Here is a 14,715-nt window from a genome sequence, read left to right on the forward strand (position 1 = left end):
TTCTAGTACCCTGTTTCTTACACTAAAGGTATACTAACAGAATATGGTGGCTAAACCAAGAATCAAAATCCAGTCTTCTTCTGATTCCTAGGCCTTTGTTCTTTTCAGCAATGCACACTGCCATCCTGATATTAAGGCCAATTGCAACAGAGCCAAATGTATCTCCCTATTCTGATATTTGTGTGTCCCTGCCCATAATTTAAGCTTGAGCTAAGCCTGGGGACCTGCTCTCTTTCTCTTGAAGTGTGAGCTTTCTCCTCTCTAGGCCCCTGCCCTCATGCTCCCTTCCCTTAGAATATCATCCACATAGCCCCTTGACTCCATTAAAATCGCACATGTCCTTCTGGATCTAGCCTGAATGCCTGCTTTATAAGATGCTGTTCTTGATGATACTTTTCTTTCTTGCTCTCTAAAAGATATGCACGTTTTTCTCCTGCTGCATACCTTTTCCTTCCTTATTTTAACCATCTTTGTACAGCTCAGCCTCTCTACTAGACTGTGAGTTTCCAGAAATTGAGTCTCATTCCCTCATTGAGTCTTCATAGCACACACTTTTTATCCCTGCTTCTTAAGAAGGCATAATAAATGTTTATTGAATTAAATATGTGGAATTTTACAGCTGAAAGTTCTTTCTTCTGAACAAAGCTCCCATTTTCTGGAAATTATAGAAAGTTCTTATCCTTAGATTCATGATCCCCGTAGGATTCAGGAGATCAGGGGAATCGTTAATGGTATATTCATTGTTTTATGCTCATAGCTTTTATTAAATCAGATTCTTAAAGAATTCATGGCTCCTTAAAAGAATGAGAACCTCTGTTTAAGTCAGAAAGTTGAATAAAGGCTTTCTGAGCCAAACACACACTCCAGAGCGTGCATGTTTTAGGGAAACCACTGTTGTGAGTTTTCTTCCTTTCCCTAAAATTGTAGTACAAGGAAAACAAGCAAAAACAAAACAACTTTAGGTCTATTGAATATCCCTCTTACATTTTATCCAACTGTGCTATCCCCATGAAAGATTATTCCACATCTCTTTGGGACCCTGATTATTCTGTCCCCATATTCACTTCCATACACATCTTTAAAAACATCCAGCCTACTGTCTCTGGCAGGGTGGAGCAGGGTGGGGCAGGGAGCAGAGAGGGGTTATGTGAGACTGGGTAATGAGGGGACATCAGGGCCTACACGAGGCTGGTTAAGGAAGAATGCAGGTAACCAGCTTCAGCCCCTGAACCAGCCTGCCAACATCGCCCAAGTGGTTTTGCCAGTGCTCATTCAGAAGTGAATGAAGCTTCCTTCAGGAGAGCAGGGTGACGAGCTCTGACAAGACTGAGTTCTTATGGAGTCTCCTCGTGCTTTCCAAGGGCAGAACCCTGAATCACTAATGACTGAGAACATTACACAAGAAAATGTCTTGTTTTATAGACTAGGACCCCTGTTGCCCTCTTCATTATTCAGGATTTGGAACTATAGACCTTCAGGAATGAAAAGACGTTAGGATCCTGTATTCTCAGTGCTCACTATCGAGAAGCCCAGGGCACGGTTTTGTGTTTCCCTTATGATTAGATTCCACCTCCACTGTTAGACACAGAGCAAGGGAAAAAAAAAAAAAAAGATTAAAAATCATTCATAACTGAAAAATGAGGAGACATGTCTTACTTAGAAATTCTAAGATTTCCCTGAGATGAGGGAGAGATGCGGTGAAGGTCAGTGTCCAGGCCAGGTGTCCTAGCGGGACTCAGATCTCCCTAAGTGTCCACTGGTTCTCACAGCATGCATGCCTGCTGTCACTTCAGTCGTGTCTGACTCTTGCGACGCCATGGACTGTAGCCCACCAGACTCCTCTGTCCATGGGATTCTCCAAGTAAAAATACTGAGGTGGGTTGCCATGCCCTTCTCCAGGGCATATTCCTGACCCGGGAATCGAACCTGGATCTCCTGCATTGGCAGGCAGGTTCTTTACCATTAGTGCCCCCTGGGAAGCCTAAGAGCTACCCTAAATTCATAGTTTAAGAAGAATAGAAAGCTTACTAAACACCTTCAGGAAAGCTTCTTAGTCCACTGCTGCTACCAACTGGGTTGCTACTCATAAGCAAAGTAATTAGTAGAGGCCACTTCTGGGGGAAAATGCACATTCCTTCATAGGAGGTGAAGGAATGGAAACACATTGACCCCCTTCCCACCTTCCGTCCTCCTTCCTCTGGGGTACTTGCTTTAAGTTAGCTAAGGGTCAAACACTATGTTCTTTCTTTAGGAAGATAAATGGAGAATTCCTATGCTACTAGTTAGGAAGTGTAGAGTAAATATTGGTTTATTTCAGTCTAGTAATCAATTGATAGGCATTTTTAAATGTTGAATCAGGTATCTGGGAAGGTGTTTTAGGGATTCCTTAAATGTTTGGAGTTTCATTTCTAAATTATATTTTTATGTTAAAAGGAAAAAAATAAAAAACCTGCTGTCACATTTGAATGTGTCACCTATCTAAATACTTAGCATAATGGACACTTCTCGTGTGTTAGCTCAGCCTGCAGCCTGCCATGTTAATTCGCTGTAATCCAGACCTGGACACAAGGCTTGCTCTGCCATTCTGATACTGATTTTTTATATTTTACACTAAAATGACTGTTAGTCATCCATGTGTAGACTTCCCTCCATATCCACAGATTCATCATCCCTGAATTCAGTCATCCTCTGATCAAAAACATTGGGAGAAAAATCCAGAATTTTAAAAAGCAGGGCTTCCCTGATAGCTCAGTTGGTAAAGAATCTGCCTGCAATGCAGGAGACTCCAATTCGATTCCTGGGTTGGGAAGATCCACTGGAGAAGGGATAGGCTACCCACTCCAGTATTCTGGCCTAGAGAGTTCCATTGACTGTATAGGCTATGGGTCACAAACAGTCAGACATGACTGAGCAACTTTCACTTTCACTGAATTTGCAACATGATCATGACTATTTACATAGCATTTACATTGTATTAGACATAATATAATTATAATCTAGAGATGATTTAAAGTACATGAGAGAGTGTTCATAGGTTATGTGCGAATACGCTGCCTTTTTGTATAATGGACTTGCACATTTGGCTCAGTGCTGGGGAGGAAGCCACAGAAAAGGCTCCACCCCCTTGAAGACCCCCATTTATCCCTGCCCAGAGCCTGGCACAGTTTCTAGTGCCTTCTCATTCTCCAGGGAATGAGTGCTTTGAAAACAGCAGCTTGGTGAATGCTTCAGCATCCTCTTTATAAGTATGGAGATCCACCTTCCCCCCACCAGAAGTTTTATCAGTAATGGATAGAGCAAGGAAGGAGCCTCAGCAAAAGAACAGCCCAGATGACTGTGGTACCAGCAGCTCTTAGACTGTAATCCTCGGACAGGCCACTCTGCAAATTCCCAGGAGCAACTGGACACTGAGGTCCTGGGGCAATGTAGGTATAGGCTGTCTGGCCATAGATATTTATATCAAGCTATTAAAGAAAGTATTCTAAGATTTAAAGAGGAACCTAAAAAAGATATTACCATATGGTCACCACTTATTGCTTTGAATCAGGGCTGTTTTGGTACTGTATCATAAGAACAAGATCCTGCAGGGGGCGGGGGTGGAAACTAGATACTCATAGATATTCCATTTTGTGTGATATTACAGGAAAAACCCAAACTTTTTGGTCAAACCCAATATTTATCAAATCAGCCTTGATCTCATTGACTGGAATTTATAATTAAATGCTATACACTGGAACTTGGAATTAAATCTTTACATTAAAATCATTTACCAAATGAATAAAAGTCAATGACCTTTTATATATATATTTTAAGTACATATGTTTTACTTGATTAATAGGTTTCAGCGTTTTTTGTTTTGTTTGAAAAATACACAGAAATGATAGACAATAAACCGGAATAGATGGACGATTGTGTTAACCTCTTTTACTCATCTAATGGTGGTAGTTTTGGCTGTGGCCCTTTAACAGCTGCTCATTCTATAAAACAGTGTTGGTAATTAACCAGAACAGGAAAACAAACAACAACAAATCAGTCTTATATAATGACATATCACCATCCAGGAGTAAGGTGGTAAATAATGCACATAGATAGAAAAGGGGAAAAATAGAGGGGAAAAGAGATTTCAAATAATCGATTGAAAACATAACTAAAGGTTAGCAGTTCTCCTTTCTTGCTTTCATTCTGAAAACGAAAGATTAGATTGATTCAAGCAGATATGCTTTGAAATGCCATAAAGAACGCCTCATCTGGTGCAGTATTGACAAGCTGCCTGAGTGTATCACTGGCGTTTTCATTTTACTAGCCCAGCAAGAAGAATCAGGGAGTGGATTTTTATGTCCCTGCCCGCCTGCCTGTGAATTGCTTAAACAGCTTCTGCGTGCGCGTGTGAGCAGTTCCACACTGTTAGATGCTGGGTTAAAAAGGTTCCTTCTCTGGGGCTCCAGTGGCTTCCCTCATCAGATGGATGGGAAATGCAGTTTGTGGCCGGCTGAACTTCATTATTTAGTTTACTGCCATCTTGTATCAAGAGAGCAACTACCGAGAAACGCTTTATGCCCACACCCCCATTTTCTTGGTGGGGGATTTATAGGTCTGTTCGGCAAAATCATACCGAGGTAGAGCAACGACATCTCTCTGTGTCTTCAAACAAACAGCCACCCCGCTGTCACTGATCAGCATCCCTGGGAGGGCGGTGATTGAAATTTAGCACTTAGAGCGACTTAATTGGCACACGGATCTGTTAAGCATATGCCCCCACCGCAGGCCTGCCATCTGACATGCCCATAGGGCACCTAGCGCCTCACACATGCTCACGTTTTGCTAAGAAAGTCAGTTTTGAACAGATCCTTGAAGGAAGTCTGTGCAGTGGTTAAAGAGAGGGGTGGCCTTGGAGCTCAGGTTCTCAGATTTGTGCCTGTTTTGGGGTGACTGTGGTCCTTCATCCCCTTGAAGTTGGAACAAACCTAAGGCATGGAGTTCCAGTTCTCTTGCTGTGAAAGAAGTGATCAGAATCCACTCGCCGGCGCCTTTATCGTCAGTAAAGCAAGCCTTGTGCTAGCAGAGTAGAACCATGAAGGATTCAGCAGCTCCTTGGCAGCTTGCTGGCTTGGAATTCAAGGTTAGGCCATTCTGTGCTCACTGTGGCTACAACTGATCCCTTGGCCTTCAGAGGAAATCCAAAAAATTAAAGTCAACATTTTTATGCTGAGTTGGAAACAGCAGGACTGGGCCGAATGTTCTAAGTTATGACTATCAAGAGAGAAATACGAACCTTAACAGCAAACAAGGCAGAGCTATTAGGCTCTTTTCATTATGTAAGGAGAGCAAATAAGGGCTGAGACCATCCATGGTTAGAAACACACTGCTCTGGTGAATCTTCCCCAGTGTCATGGCACTCCTATGCTTCACTTAACCAGGAGGAGCTAGGTCAGGGCTGCAGGCAAGAAAGGCAGCTGCTTTCTGATGCTGCCATGATGGGCATGAGTTCTGGTGGGTCCTAGGCCACCAGGCCTTATCTGTATTTATGTTCTTTTCTGGCGTCAGGCAAAATTCTGGGCTCCTAGTAAATACTTCATAGGTGTTGAATTCTGAAAGAATGAGCTAAATAATTTTAGTTCCTCTGAGTGAGGTTGAAGAAAAGCAACAAGTTAAAATTATAGGAAGATTTGCCGAGAAGCAAATGAAGCTTAAGTTTCAGTGTTAATTGCATAGGCCCTTTCCCAGGATGTGCAGATTGGAACTCGTGACTTTGTATTTTGTTTCTTATAAAGAGCTCCCTAAATTCTCTAAGCTCTAGGGCCCGGGGTCCAGTTTTAGCTGTTTAAGCGAAGGCTCTGGCAAGTGAAGTCACTCAGTTGTGTCCGACTCTTTGCAACTCCATAGACTATACAGTCCGTGGAATTCTCTAGGCCAGAATACTGGAGTGGGTACCCTTTCCCTTCTCCAGGGGATCTTCCCAACTCAGGGATTGAACCCAGGTCTTCTGCATTGCAGGCGGATTCTTTACCAGCTGAGCCACAAGGGAAGCCCAGGCCCTGGTAAACCCTTCCCCAATCAGTGTAACTGGATGCTGCAACAATTCATTCAATTATGTTAAGCGACCGTTAAAGGAATTCTAAGCCCTCCCTTGGGCCATTTCAGTTCTATGAAACTGTAATTGTTTGAAACTAACCGTGATGTCTTCTTTTGCCTTCAGGTGATTCTCATTTTGACAAAGCTGTATGACTATAACCTGGGGAGCATCACGGAGAGCTCGCTTTGGAGGTAAGGAAATGGAGCTAATAGTTACTGTGTTATTTAAGCATGATGCCCTCGGCCAGGCTGCTCCCTCCTCACCCCTGTTTCCTAGTGAGAAGGTTTCTGGTTATATATACCCTTTCTTCTCTCTCTGCTCTCTGTTTTCCTTAACCACGGGTAGGGTTTTTTGGTTTTTGTTTTTTTAACTAGGAAGCCCGGATCCTTATTTTTTTTAAGTTTTTTTTTTCCATTTATTTTTATTAGTTGGAGGCTAATTACTTTACAATATTGTAGTGGTTTTTGCCATACATTGACATGAATCAGCCATGGATTTACATGTGTTCCCCATCCTGAACTCCCCCCTCCCACCTCCCTCCCCATCCCATCCCTCTGGGTCTTCCCAGTGCACCAGCTCCGAGCACTTGTCTCATGCATCCAACCTGGGCTGGTGATCTGTTTCACACTTGATAGTATACATGTTTCAATGCTGTTCCCTCAGATCATCCCACCCTCGCCTTCTCCCATAGAGTCCAAAAGTCTGTTCTATACATCTGTGTCTCTTTTTCTGTCTTGCATATAGGGTAATCATTACCATCTTTCTAAATTCCATACATATGTGTTAGTATACTGTATTGGTGTTTATCTTTCTGGCTTACTTCAAAAAGAAAGAATCCACCCGGCGGATGTCAACCTGAGATTCTGGATGGTTGACATCCGCTGGGCGGATCCTTTCTTTTTATGGACCTCTTCTTTTGGTCACAGATCTTTTTGCTAAAGTGTTCATTAGCTTGTCTTTATGGGTGTTGGTTCCCATGGTTCTCACCGATCGTGAGCTTATTGGGGTGGAAACGAAAGAAGAAGGATGTCTTTGCAGAGGGGATCAGTGTAACTCAAGGTCTGAAGAACCCAGGCAGGCTCCCAGGGCGACACATTCACAGCTGCTTTTGTGTGGTTCTGCGGCACAGAGGTGTGTACACACACATGCACGCGTTTATTTCTGGGATTCACACTACTGGGCCATATGTATAGAGTGTACAGTGAGTGATTTTTCAAATGGATGAACAAATCCTTTAAGAGGGCAGACTAACTCACTGGATTTGGCACCAAAGGAAGTCCTCAGATACCCAGACAGTTATTCTGTCCTGCTTTATTCTTGAAAACTATACATTCTCTTGTTTCATTTTGTTGCTTAAAAAAATCTGCTTGATTTATCTCATTCCTGTGTGGCTCTTCTCCAGTAGCCCGTGCCATGTGCTCAAACCCGAACTAGTCCCTGAAGTCTAGGAGAGAGCCTCCTCTGATTGGCCAGGCCAGGATCACATGATGATCCCTGAGCCTGAGAGGATGGAGCCAGACTTCGGAGATGATATTCACACAGAGACACATGCACTCTTTCACGCACATGCACACACAGAAAGGCAGGAGTGGTCTGTGGACAGACCGAAGTTAGTAGTGACCACATAAGATCAGTGGGAAGTTGCATTAACTGTCAGTTAGCAAGACCAGGAGAGACTGGCTGCTGGTTCTGAGTCTCAATGCTAAGGTCTAGGAAGGAAGACTCCAGTCACCCTGCTTCTCAGCCGTTCCCCCTGCTCCCAGTACACTCAACAGTGGCTGGAGGGGGAAAGCTGATTTTCATGGTAGCACTTTGGTTCCAGGGCCTGCCTCTGTTGGGGAATGTGGTGGTCATACAAGAGGAGGCTCATGGATTCAGTTCAGTTCAGTTCAGTTGCTCAGTTGTGTCCGACACTGTGCGACCCCATGAATCGCAGCACGCCAGGCCTCCCTGTCCATCACCAACTCCCGGAGTTTACTCAAATTCATGTCCATTGAGTCGGTGATGCCATCCAGCCATCTCATCCTCTGTCGTCACCTTCTCCTACTGCCCCCAATCCCTCCCAGCGTCAGGGTCTTTTCCAATGAGTCAGCTCTTCGCAGCAGGTGGCCAAAATATTGGAATTTCAGCTTCAGCATCAGTCCTACCAATGAACACCCAGGACTGATCTCCTTTAGGATGGACAGGCTGAATCTCCTTATAGTCCAGGGGACTCTCAAGAGTCTTCTCCAACACAACAGTTCAAATCTTCGGCGCTCAGCTTTCGTCACAGTCCAACTCTCACCTCCATACATGACCATTGGAAAAACCATAGCCTTGACTAGACAGACCTTTGTTGGCAAAGTAATGTCTCTGCTTTTTAATATGCTATCTAGGTTGGTCATAACTTTCCTTCCAAGGAGGAAGTGTCTTTTAATTTCATGGCTGCAGTCACCACCTGCAGTGATTTTGGAGGCCCAAAAGATAAAGTCTGACACTGTTTGTGCTATTTCCCCATCTATTTGCCATGAAGTGTTGGGACCAGATGCCATGATCTTAGTTTTCTGAATGTTGAGCTTTAAGCCAACTTTTTTACTCTCCTCTCTCACTTTCGTCAAGAAGCTCTTTAGTTCTTCTTCACTTTCAGTCATAAGGGTGGTGTCGTCTGTGTATCTGAGGTTATTGATATTTCTCCCGGCAACCTTGATTCCAGCTTGTGCTTCTTCCAGCCCAGCGTTTCTCATGATGTACTCTGTGAAAGGTCGGGCATATTGAGACATGCCCCGGAAAAGTGCCGCAAGGCAAATTCCGGAGGCTGGCTAAACTTCCGGGGACCGACCCCCTGCAGCCTGGTCCAATCAGGTACCGACCCGGAGCCCTCGGACACTGACCGCCGCTGTAGCCCGCGCTGTCTTCCTTATATGAAAAGACCTGGCTTGGACGCCGGCCCTGGCTATAAAACCCCTCCCCACCCCCTCATACCTCGCAGACTCCCTTTGTCTCCTCACTCACCCGCCCCCGGGAGTTCTGCCCGAGAGCGACCGCTCAATAAAGGCCTTTACCACCGGTCCTTAGAGGCGGCTTTTTCCCTCCCGCGGCGTTTTCTAATCCGGCCTTTTTGTTATAGGACAAGGGGCGCCGGTTCTCTCTGGCTATTTCCTGCTGAACGGGGGTGGCGAGGGGTAGGGGCCAGCCGGGACGAAAGGTCAGCTTATGCAGGATTGTGAAGTGGGTCCATGTCTTCTTGACTGAGTTGAGTGTAAGCTGTTAGGAGCATGGCCCGTCCGGTCGCAGTCTGTGCTATTTTTTTTGGACCCACTGAGTCCGGTCCAGAGGGGGCTTTCTTGGAGCTGTCTGCACCTTTGTTCCAGGCCTGACGGTTGGGGCCGATAGGGGATGTGGAGATGCCAGTCGGTGTCCAGGGCCGTAGCCACCTGCTGGGAGATCTGTGAGAGTATATTTCTTTTTTTTAAGAGAGGAGTAGGGCAGGAGGGGATGACCAGAAAGGAGTGGGCAAATAGGCAGGAATCTAATTGACAGGGTGGTGGTTGGGTTTGGAGCGGACATGAGGGTTGGCCGTCAATGCCCATAACTGAAACCTGGGAAGGACGTAAAGTGTCCCCAAAAGAGGGAAGGACCGAATAGGTAACCCCCGCATTAACCAGACTTACCCGTTACCTGGAGCGTTACCCTGGGCTTGGCTTGGGTTATCGGGGTTCCCGAGTCTGGGCGATGTCAGCCATCGTCGAAGCTCAGCAGCTCGAAGGCCGGAGGAGGGCAGGAGGTCTCCCTGGGGCGCTCTGGTCCCCGGTCCCTAGAGGTCGGGGCCCGAGAGGCCTGGGGACAGTCACTAGCCCAGTGTCCTTGCTGTCTGCACAACGGGCACGGCTTGGAAGGAGGCCGCGGATTGGGGCACATCTTGGCCCAGTGTCCTTCTTGGCCGCACTTGAAGCAGGCCCCCGGAGGGGGGTTTTGGGACCCCGAGCCCGCCGCCAGCTGCAGGGCCGCTACCAAGTCCTGGGTTTGTTGGTTTAGGAGGCTTGCCTGAAATTCAGCCTTTTGTTTGAGCCTTGCCTTTCGGCTGGCCTCAGCAGTTTCTTCACAGGCGTTGTAAACCTTAAAGGCCATTTTTACCAGGTCTCGAATGGGGGGCTGAGGGCCGTCCTCGGCCTTGGCCAGTTTTTTTCGGATGTCAGGTGCGGATTGGGAGATAAAATGATTGGCCAAGGTAGCTGCCCCAATGAGGGACTCAGGGGACAGTCTGATGTATTGAACAAGGGCCTCAGTCAGCCGATTAAGAAACATGGCTGGGTTTTTGTCGGGCCCCTGAGTCACCGCATCTAGTTTGAGGAGGTTTACTACCTTATGAGAGGACGTTTCCATCCCATCGAGGATACACTCTATCATATAGCGTACCCGCAGCTGGCCGCCAGCCCCTTCCTGGTAGTTCCAGTCAGGGTCGGTGTCAGGAACTGCCTGAGCTCCCGGGGGGCGCTCGGGGGAGGGGTTGGCACTATGCCGCTGGTCGGCCTGAGCCCTGGCTGCCGTCCAAATGGCCTGCCTCTCTTCGGGGGTGGTGGTAGATCCCAGGATGACATATATGTCCTGCCATGTTAAGGCGTAGGCGCGGGTCAGACCAGTAAACTGCTTAATGTACTGAGTGGGGTTGGAGGAAAAGGATCCCAGCTTGGCCTCAATCTGTGCTAAGTCCTGGAGAGAGAAGGGGACGTGGACCTGGGCCAGGCCATCGGCTCCGGCCACTTGCCGCAGAGGGAGTAGCGGGGCTGGGGGAGGGGGAGGGGAGGCCCCTGGAGGGTTGCTATGGGAGCGAGTGTGGGAGCTAACCGGAGACGAGAAGGGAGTGACGGGGGGAAGGGGAGGATACAAGATAGGGTTAAGGGCCGGAGGATCTGGGGCCTGCGGTGAAGCCTCAGGGGCGGGAACAGGAGCAAAAGAGGCTGGAGTAGGGTTAGAGGGGGAGGGATTAGGAGGGGCCGGAGAGGAAGGTGAGGGGTTAGGAACCGGAGAGGAAGGGGAGGGGCGAGAGCGCAACGCCCAAAAGGCCTGAACATAGGGGACCTCAGACCATTTTCCCGTTCTCCGGCAGTAATTATCTAAATCACGGAGGACGTCAAAGTCTAGTGTCCCTGTGGCTGGCCATTGTGAGCCATTATCTAGGGAATACTGAGGCCAGACCTGTGAACACAGAAAAGTGAGCTGCTTGGGACGGATATCTCCCTTTAGTCTTAGAGTTCCGCAGGTTAGCCAGCAGGCACTCTAAGGGGGTGGAGTATTGGGGATCGGGTTTGGAGGCTGTCGATCCCATGGCTATCACGGGGCGTGGAGGCAACCCCCGCTGTCCGAACGTCTTCGGACGAGTCAAGGGGAGCCGGAGGTCTGTGTAGTCGCGGGGAACGTCTTCCTCATGACCGCAGGGACCCGGAAAGGCCGAAGCCGGAGGTCTACTCAGCCGCTGGGGACGTCTCCCCACCAGCTGGTGACCGGGAGGGCCCAGTAAGTGCGCACCTGTTACGGGGCCCTAGGAGGTGGTCGCCAGGGAGTGCAGGCCCCAAAGCCGAAGGGACTTACTCCGTATCCTGCCGTCCGGGGGTCCTGCCGTCCGGGGGGTTGGTCAGCCGCCTGGGTCCGAGGCTTCCGCGGCGGTAGAGCTCGAGGGGGCCTCAACGGCGAGTGCCGGGGGCCCTCACCTCGGGCCTCACGTTGGGGCGCCAGATGTTAGAAAACACCGCGGGAGGGAAAAAGCTGCCTCTAAGGACCGGTGGTAAAGGCCTTTATTGAGGTCTACTCTCGGGCAGAACTCCCGGGGGCGGGTGAGTGAGGAGACAAAGGGAGTCTGCGAGGTATGAGGGGGTGGGGAGGGGTTTTATAGCCAGGGCTGGCGTCCAAGCCAGGTCTTTTCATATAAGGAAGACAGCGCAGGCTACAGCGGCGGTCAGTGTCCGAGGGCTCCGGGTCGGTACCTGATTGGACCAGGCTGCAGGGGGTCGGTCCCCGGAAGTTTAGCCAGCCTCCGGAATTTGCCTTGCGGCACTTTTCCGGGGCATGTCTCAATATGCCCGACCTTTCACTCTGCATATAAGTTAAATAAGCAGGGTGACAATATACAGCCTTGACATACTCCTTTTCCTATTTGGAACCAGTCTGTTGTTCCATGTCCAGTCTAACTGTTGCTTCCTGACCTGCATACAGATTTCTCAAGAGGCAGGTCAGGTGGTCTTGTATCCCCATCTGTTTCAGAATTTTCCACAGTTTATTGTGATCCACACAGTCAAAGGCTTTGGCATATTCAATAAAGCAGAAATAGATGTTTTTCTGGAACTCTCTTGCTTTTTCAATGATCCAGCAGATGTTGGCAATTTGATCTCTTGTTCCTCTGCCTTTTCTAAAACCAGCTTGAACATCTGGAAGTTCACAGTTCACGTATTGCTGAAGCCTGGCTTGGAGAATTTTGAGCATTCCTTTACTAGTGTGTGAGATGAGTGCAATTGTGAGGTAGTTTGAGAATTCTTTGGGATTGCCTTTCTTTGGGATTGGAATGAAAACTGACCTTTTCCAGTCCTGTGGACACTGCTGAGTTTTCCCAATTTGCTGGCGTATTGAGTGTAGCACTTTCACAGCATCATCTTTCAGGATTTGAAATAGCTCAACTGGAATTCCATCACCTCCACTAGCTTTGTTCGTAGTGATGCTTTCTAAGGCCCACTTGACTTCACATTCTAGGATATCTGGCTCTAGCTGAGTGATCACACCATCGTGATTATCTGGGTCATGAAGATCTTTTCTGTACTGTTCTTCTGTGTATTCTTGCCACCTCTTCTTAATATCCCTGCTTCTGTTAGGTCCATACCATTTCTGTCTTTTATTGAACCCATCTTTGCATGAAATGTTCCCTTGATATCTCTAATTTTCTTGAAGAGATCTCTAGTCTTTCCTATTCTGTTGTTTTCCTCTGTTTCTTTGCATTGATCGCTGAGGATGGTTTTCTTATATCTCCTTGCTATTCTTGGTAACTCTGCATTCAAATGGGAATATCTTTCCTTTTCTCCTTTGCTTTTCACTTCTCTTCTTTTGACAGCTATTTGTAAGGTCTCCTCAGACAGCCATTTCGCTTTTTTGCATTTCTTTTCCATGGGGATGGTTTAATCCCTGTCTCCTGTACAATGTCACGAACCTCCATCCATAGTTCATCAGGCAATCTGTCTTATCAGATCTAGTCCCTTAAATCTATTTCTCACTTCCACTGTATAATCATAAACGATTTGGTTTAGGTCATACCTGGATGGTCTAGTGGTTTTCCCGACTTTCTTCAATTTAAGTCTGAATTTGACAATAAAGAGTTTATGATCTGAGCCACAGTCAGCTCCCAGTTTTGTTTTTGCTGACTGTATAGAGCTTCTCCATCTTTGGCTGCAAAGAATATAATCAATCTGATTTTGGTGTTGACCATCTGGTGATGTCCATGTGTAGAGTTGTCTCTTGTGTTGTTAGAAGAGGGTGTTTGCTATGACCAGTGTGTTCTCTTGGCAAAACTCTATTAGCCTTTGCCCTGCTTCATTCTGTACTCCAAGGCCAAGTTTGCCTGTTAGTCCAGGTGATTCTTGACTTCCTACTTTTGCATTCTCGTCCCCTATAATGAAAAGGACATCCTTTTTGGGTGTTAGCTATAAAAGGTCTTGTAGGTCTTCATAGAACCGTTTAACTTCAGCTTCTTCAGCATTACTGGTTGGGGCATAGGCTTGGATTATCGTGATATTGAATGCTTTGCCTTGGAAACGAACATAGATCATTTGGTCGTTTTTGAGATTGCATCCAAGTACTGCATTTCAGACTCTTTTGTTGACCATGATGGCTACTCCATTTCTTCTAAGGGATTCCTGCCCACAGTAGTAGATATAATGATCATCTGAGTTAAATTCACACATTCCAGTTCATTTTAGTTCGCTGATTCCTAGAATGTTGATGTTCACTCTTACCATCTCCTGTGTGACCACTTCCAATTTGCCTTGATTCATGGACTGAACATTCCAGGTTCTTATGCAATATTGCTCTTTACAGCATTGGACGTTGCTTCTATCACCAGTCACATCCACAACTGGGTATTGTTTTTGCTTTGGATCCATTCCTTCTCTCTTCCTGGAGTTATTTCTCCACTGATCTCCAGTATCATATTGGGCAACCACCAACCTGGGGAGCTCCTCTTTCAGTATCCTATCATTTTGCCTTTTCATGCTCTTCATGGGGTTCTCAAGGCAAGAATACTGAAGTGGTTTGCCATTCCCTTCTCTAGTGGACCACGTTCTGTCAGACCTCTCCACCATGACCCGTCCATCTTGGGTGGCCCCACACGGCATGGCTTAGTTTCATTGAGTTAGACAAGGCTGTGGTCCTTGTGATCAAATTGGCTAGTTTTCTGTGATTATGGTTTCAGTGCATCTGCCCTCTGATGCCCTCTTGCAACACCTACCATCTTACTTGGGTTTCTCTTACCTTGGACGTGGGGTATGTCTTCATGGCTGGTCCTGCAAAGCGCAGCTGATTGCTCCTTACCTTGGACGAGGGGAGTGTCCAAGGAGCTGCGGCTGCGCGGTTGCAGGAGGGCCAAGAGGAGCTACTCCACGTTCAAGGTCAGGAGGGGCGGCCGT

The 14,715-nt window shown here is 47.2% G+C and overlaps 1 protein-coding gene across 4 annotated transcripts in view; it reads left to right on the forward strand.

Annotated features, from left to right (window-relative positions):
* SORCS1 (sortilin related VPS10 domain containing receptor 1) overlaps positions 1–14,715 on the forward strand; it is a 570,351-nt gene that overhangs the window by 206,647 nt on the left and 348,989 nt on the right. For all 4 annotated transcript variants that reach the window (XM_043476626.1, XM_043476628.1, XM_043476627.1 and 1 more), the window contains exon 2: positions 6,197–6,264. In XM_043476626.1, the coding sequence (XP_043332561.1) occupies positions 6,197–6,264 (68 nt within the window). The remainder of the gene's footprint in view (positions 1–6,196; positions 6,265–14,715) is intronic.

The sequence above is a fragment of the Cervus canadensis genome, chromosome 8, assembly GCF_019320065.1.
Source record: "Cervus canadensis isolate Bull #8, Minnesota chromosome 8, ASM1932006v1, whole genome shotgun sequence".
In the NCBI taxonomy this organism is placed as follows: Eukaryota; Metazoa; Chordata; class Mammalia; order Artiodactyla; family Cervidae; genus Cervus; species Cervus canadensis.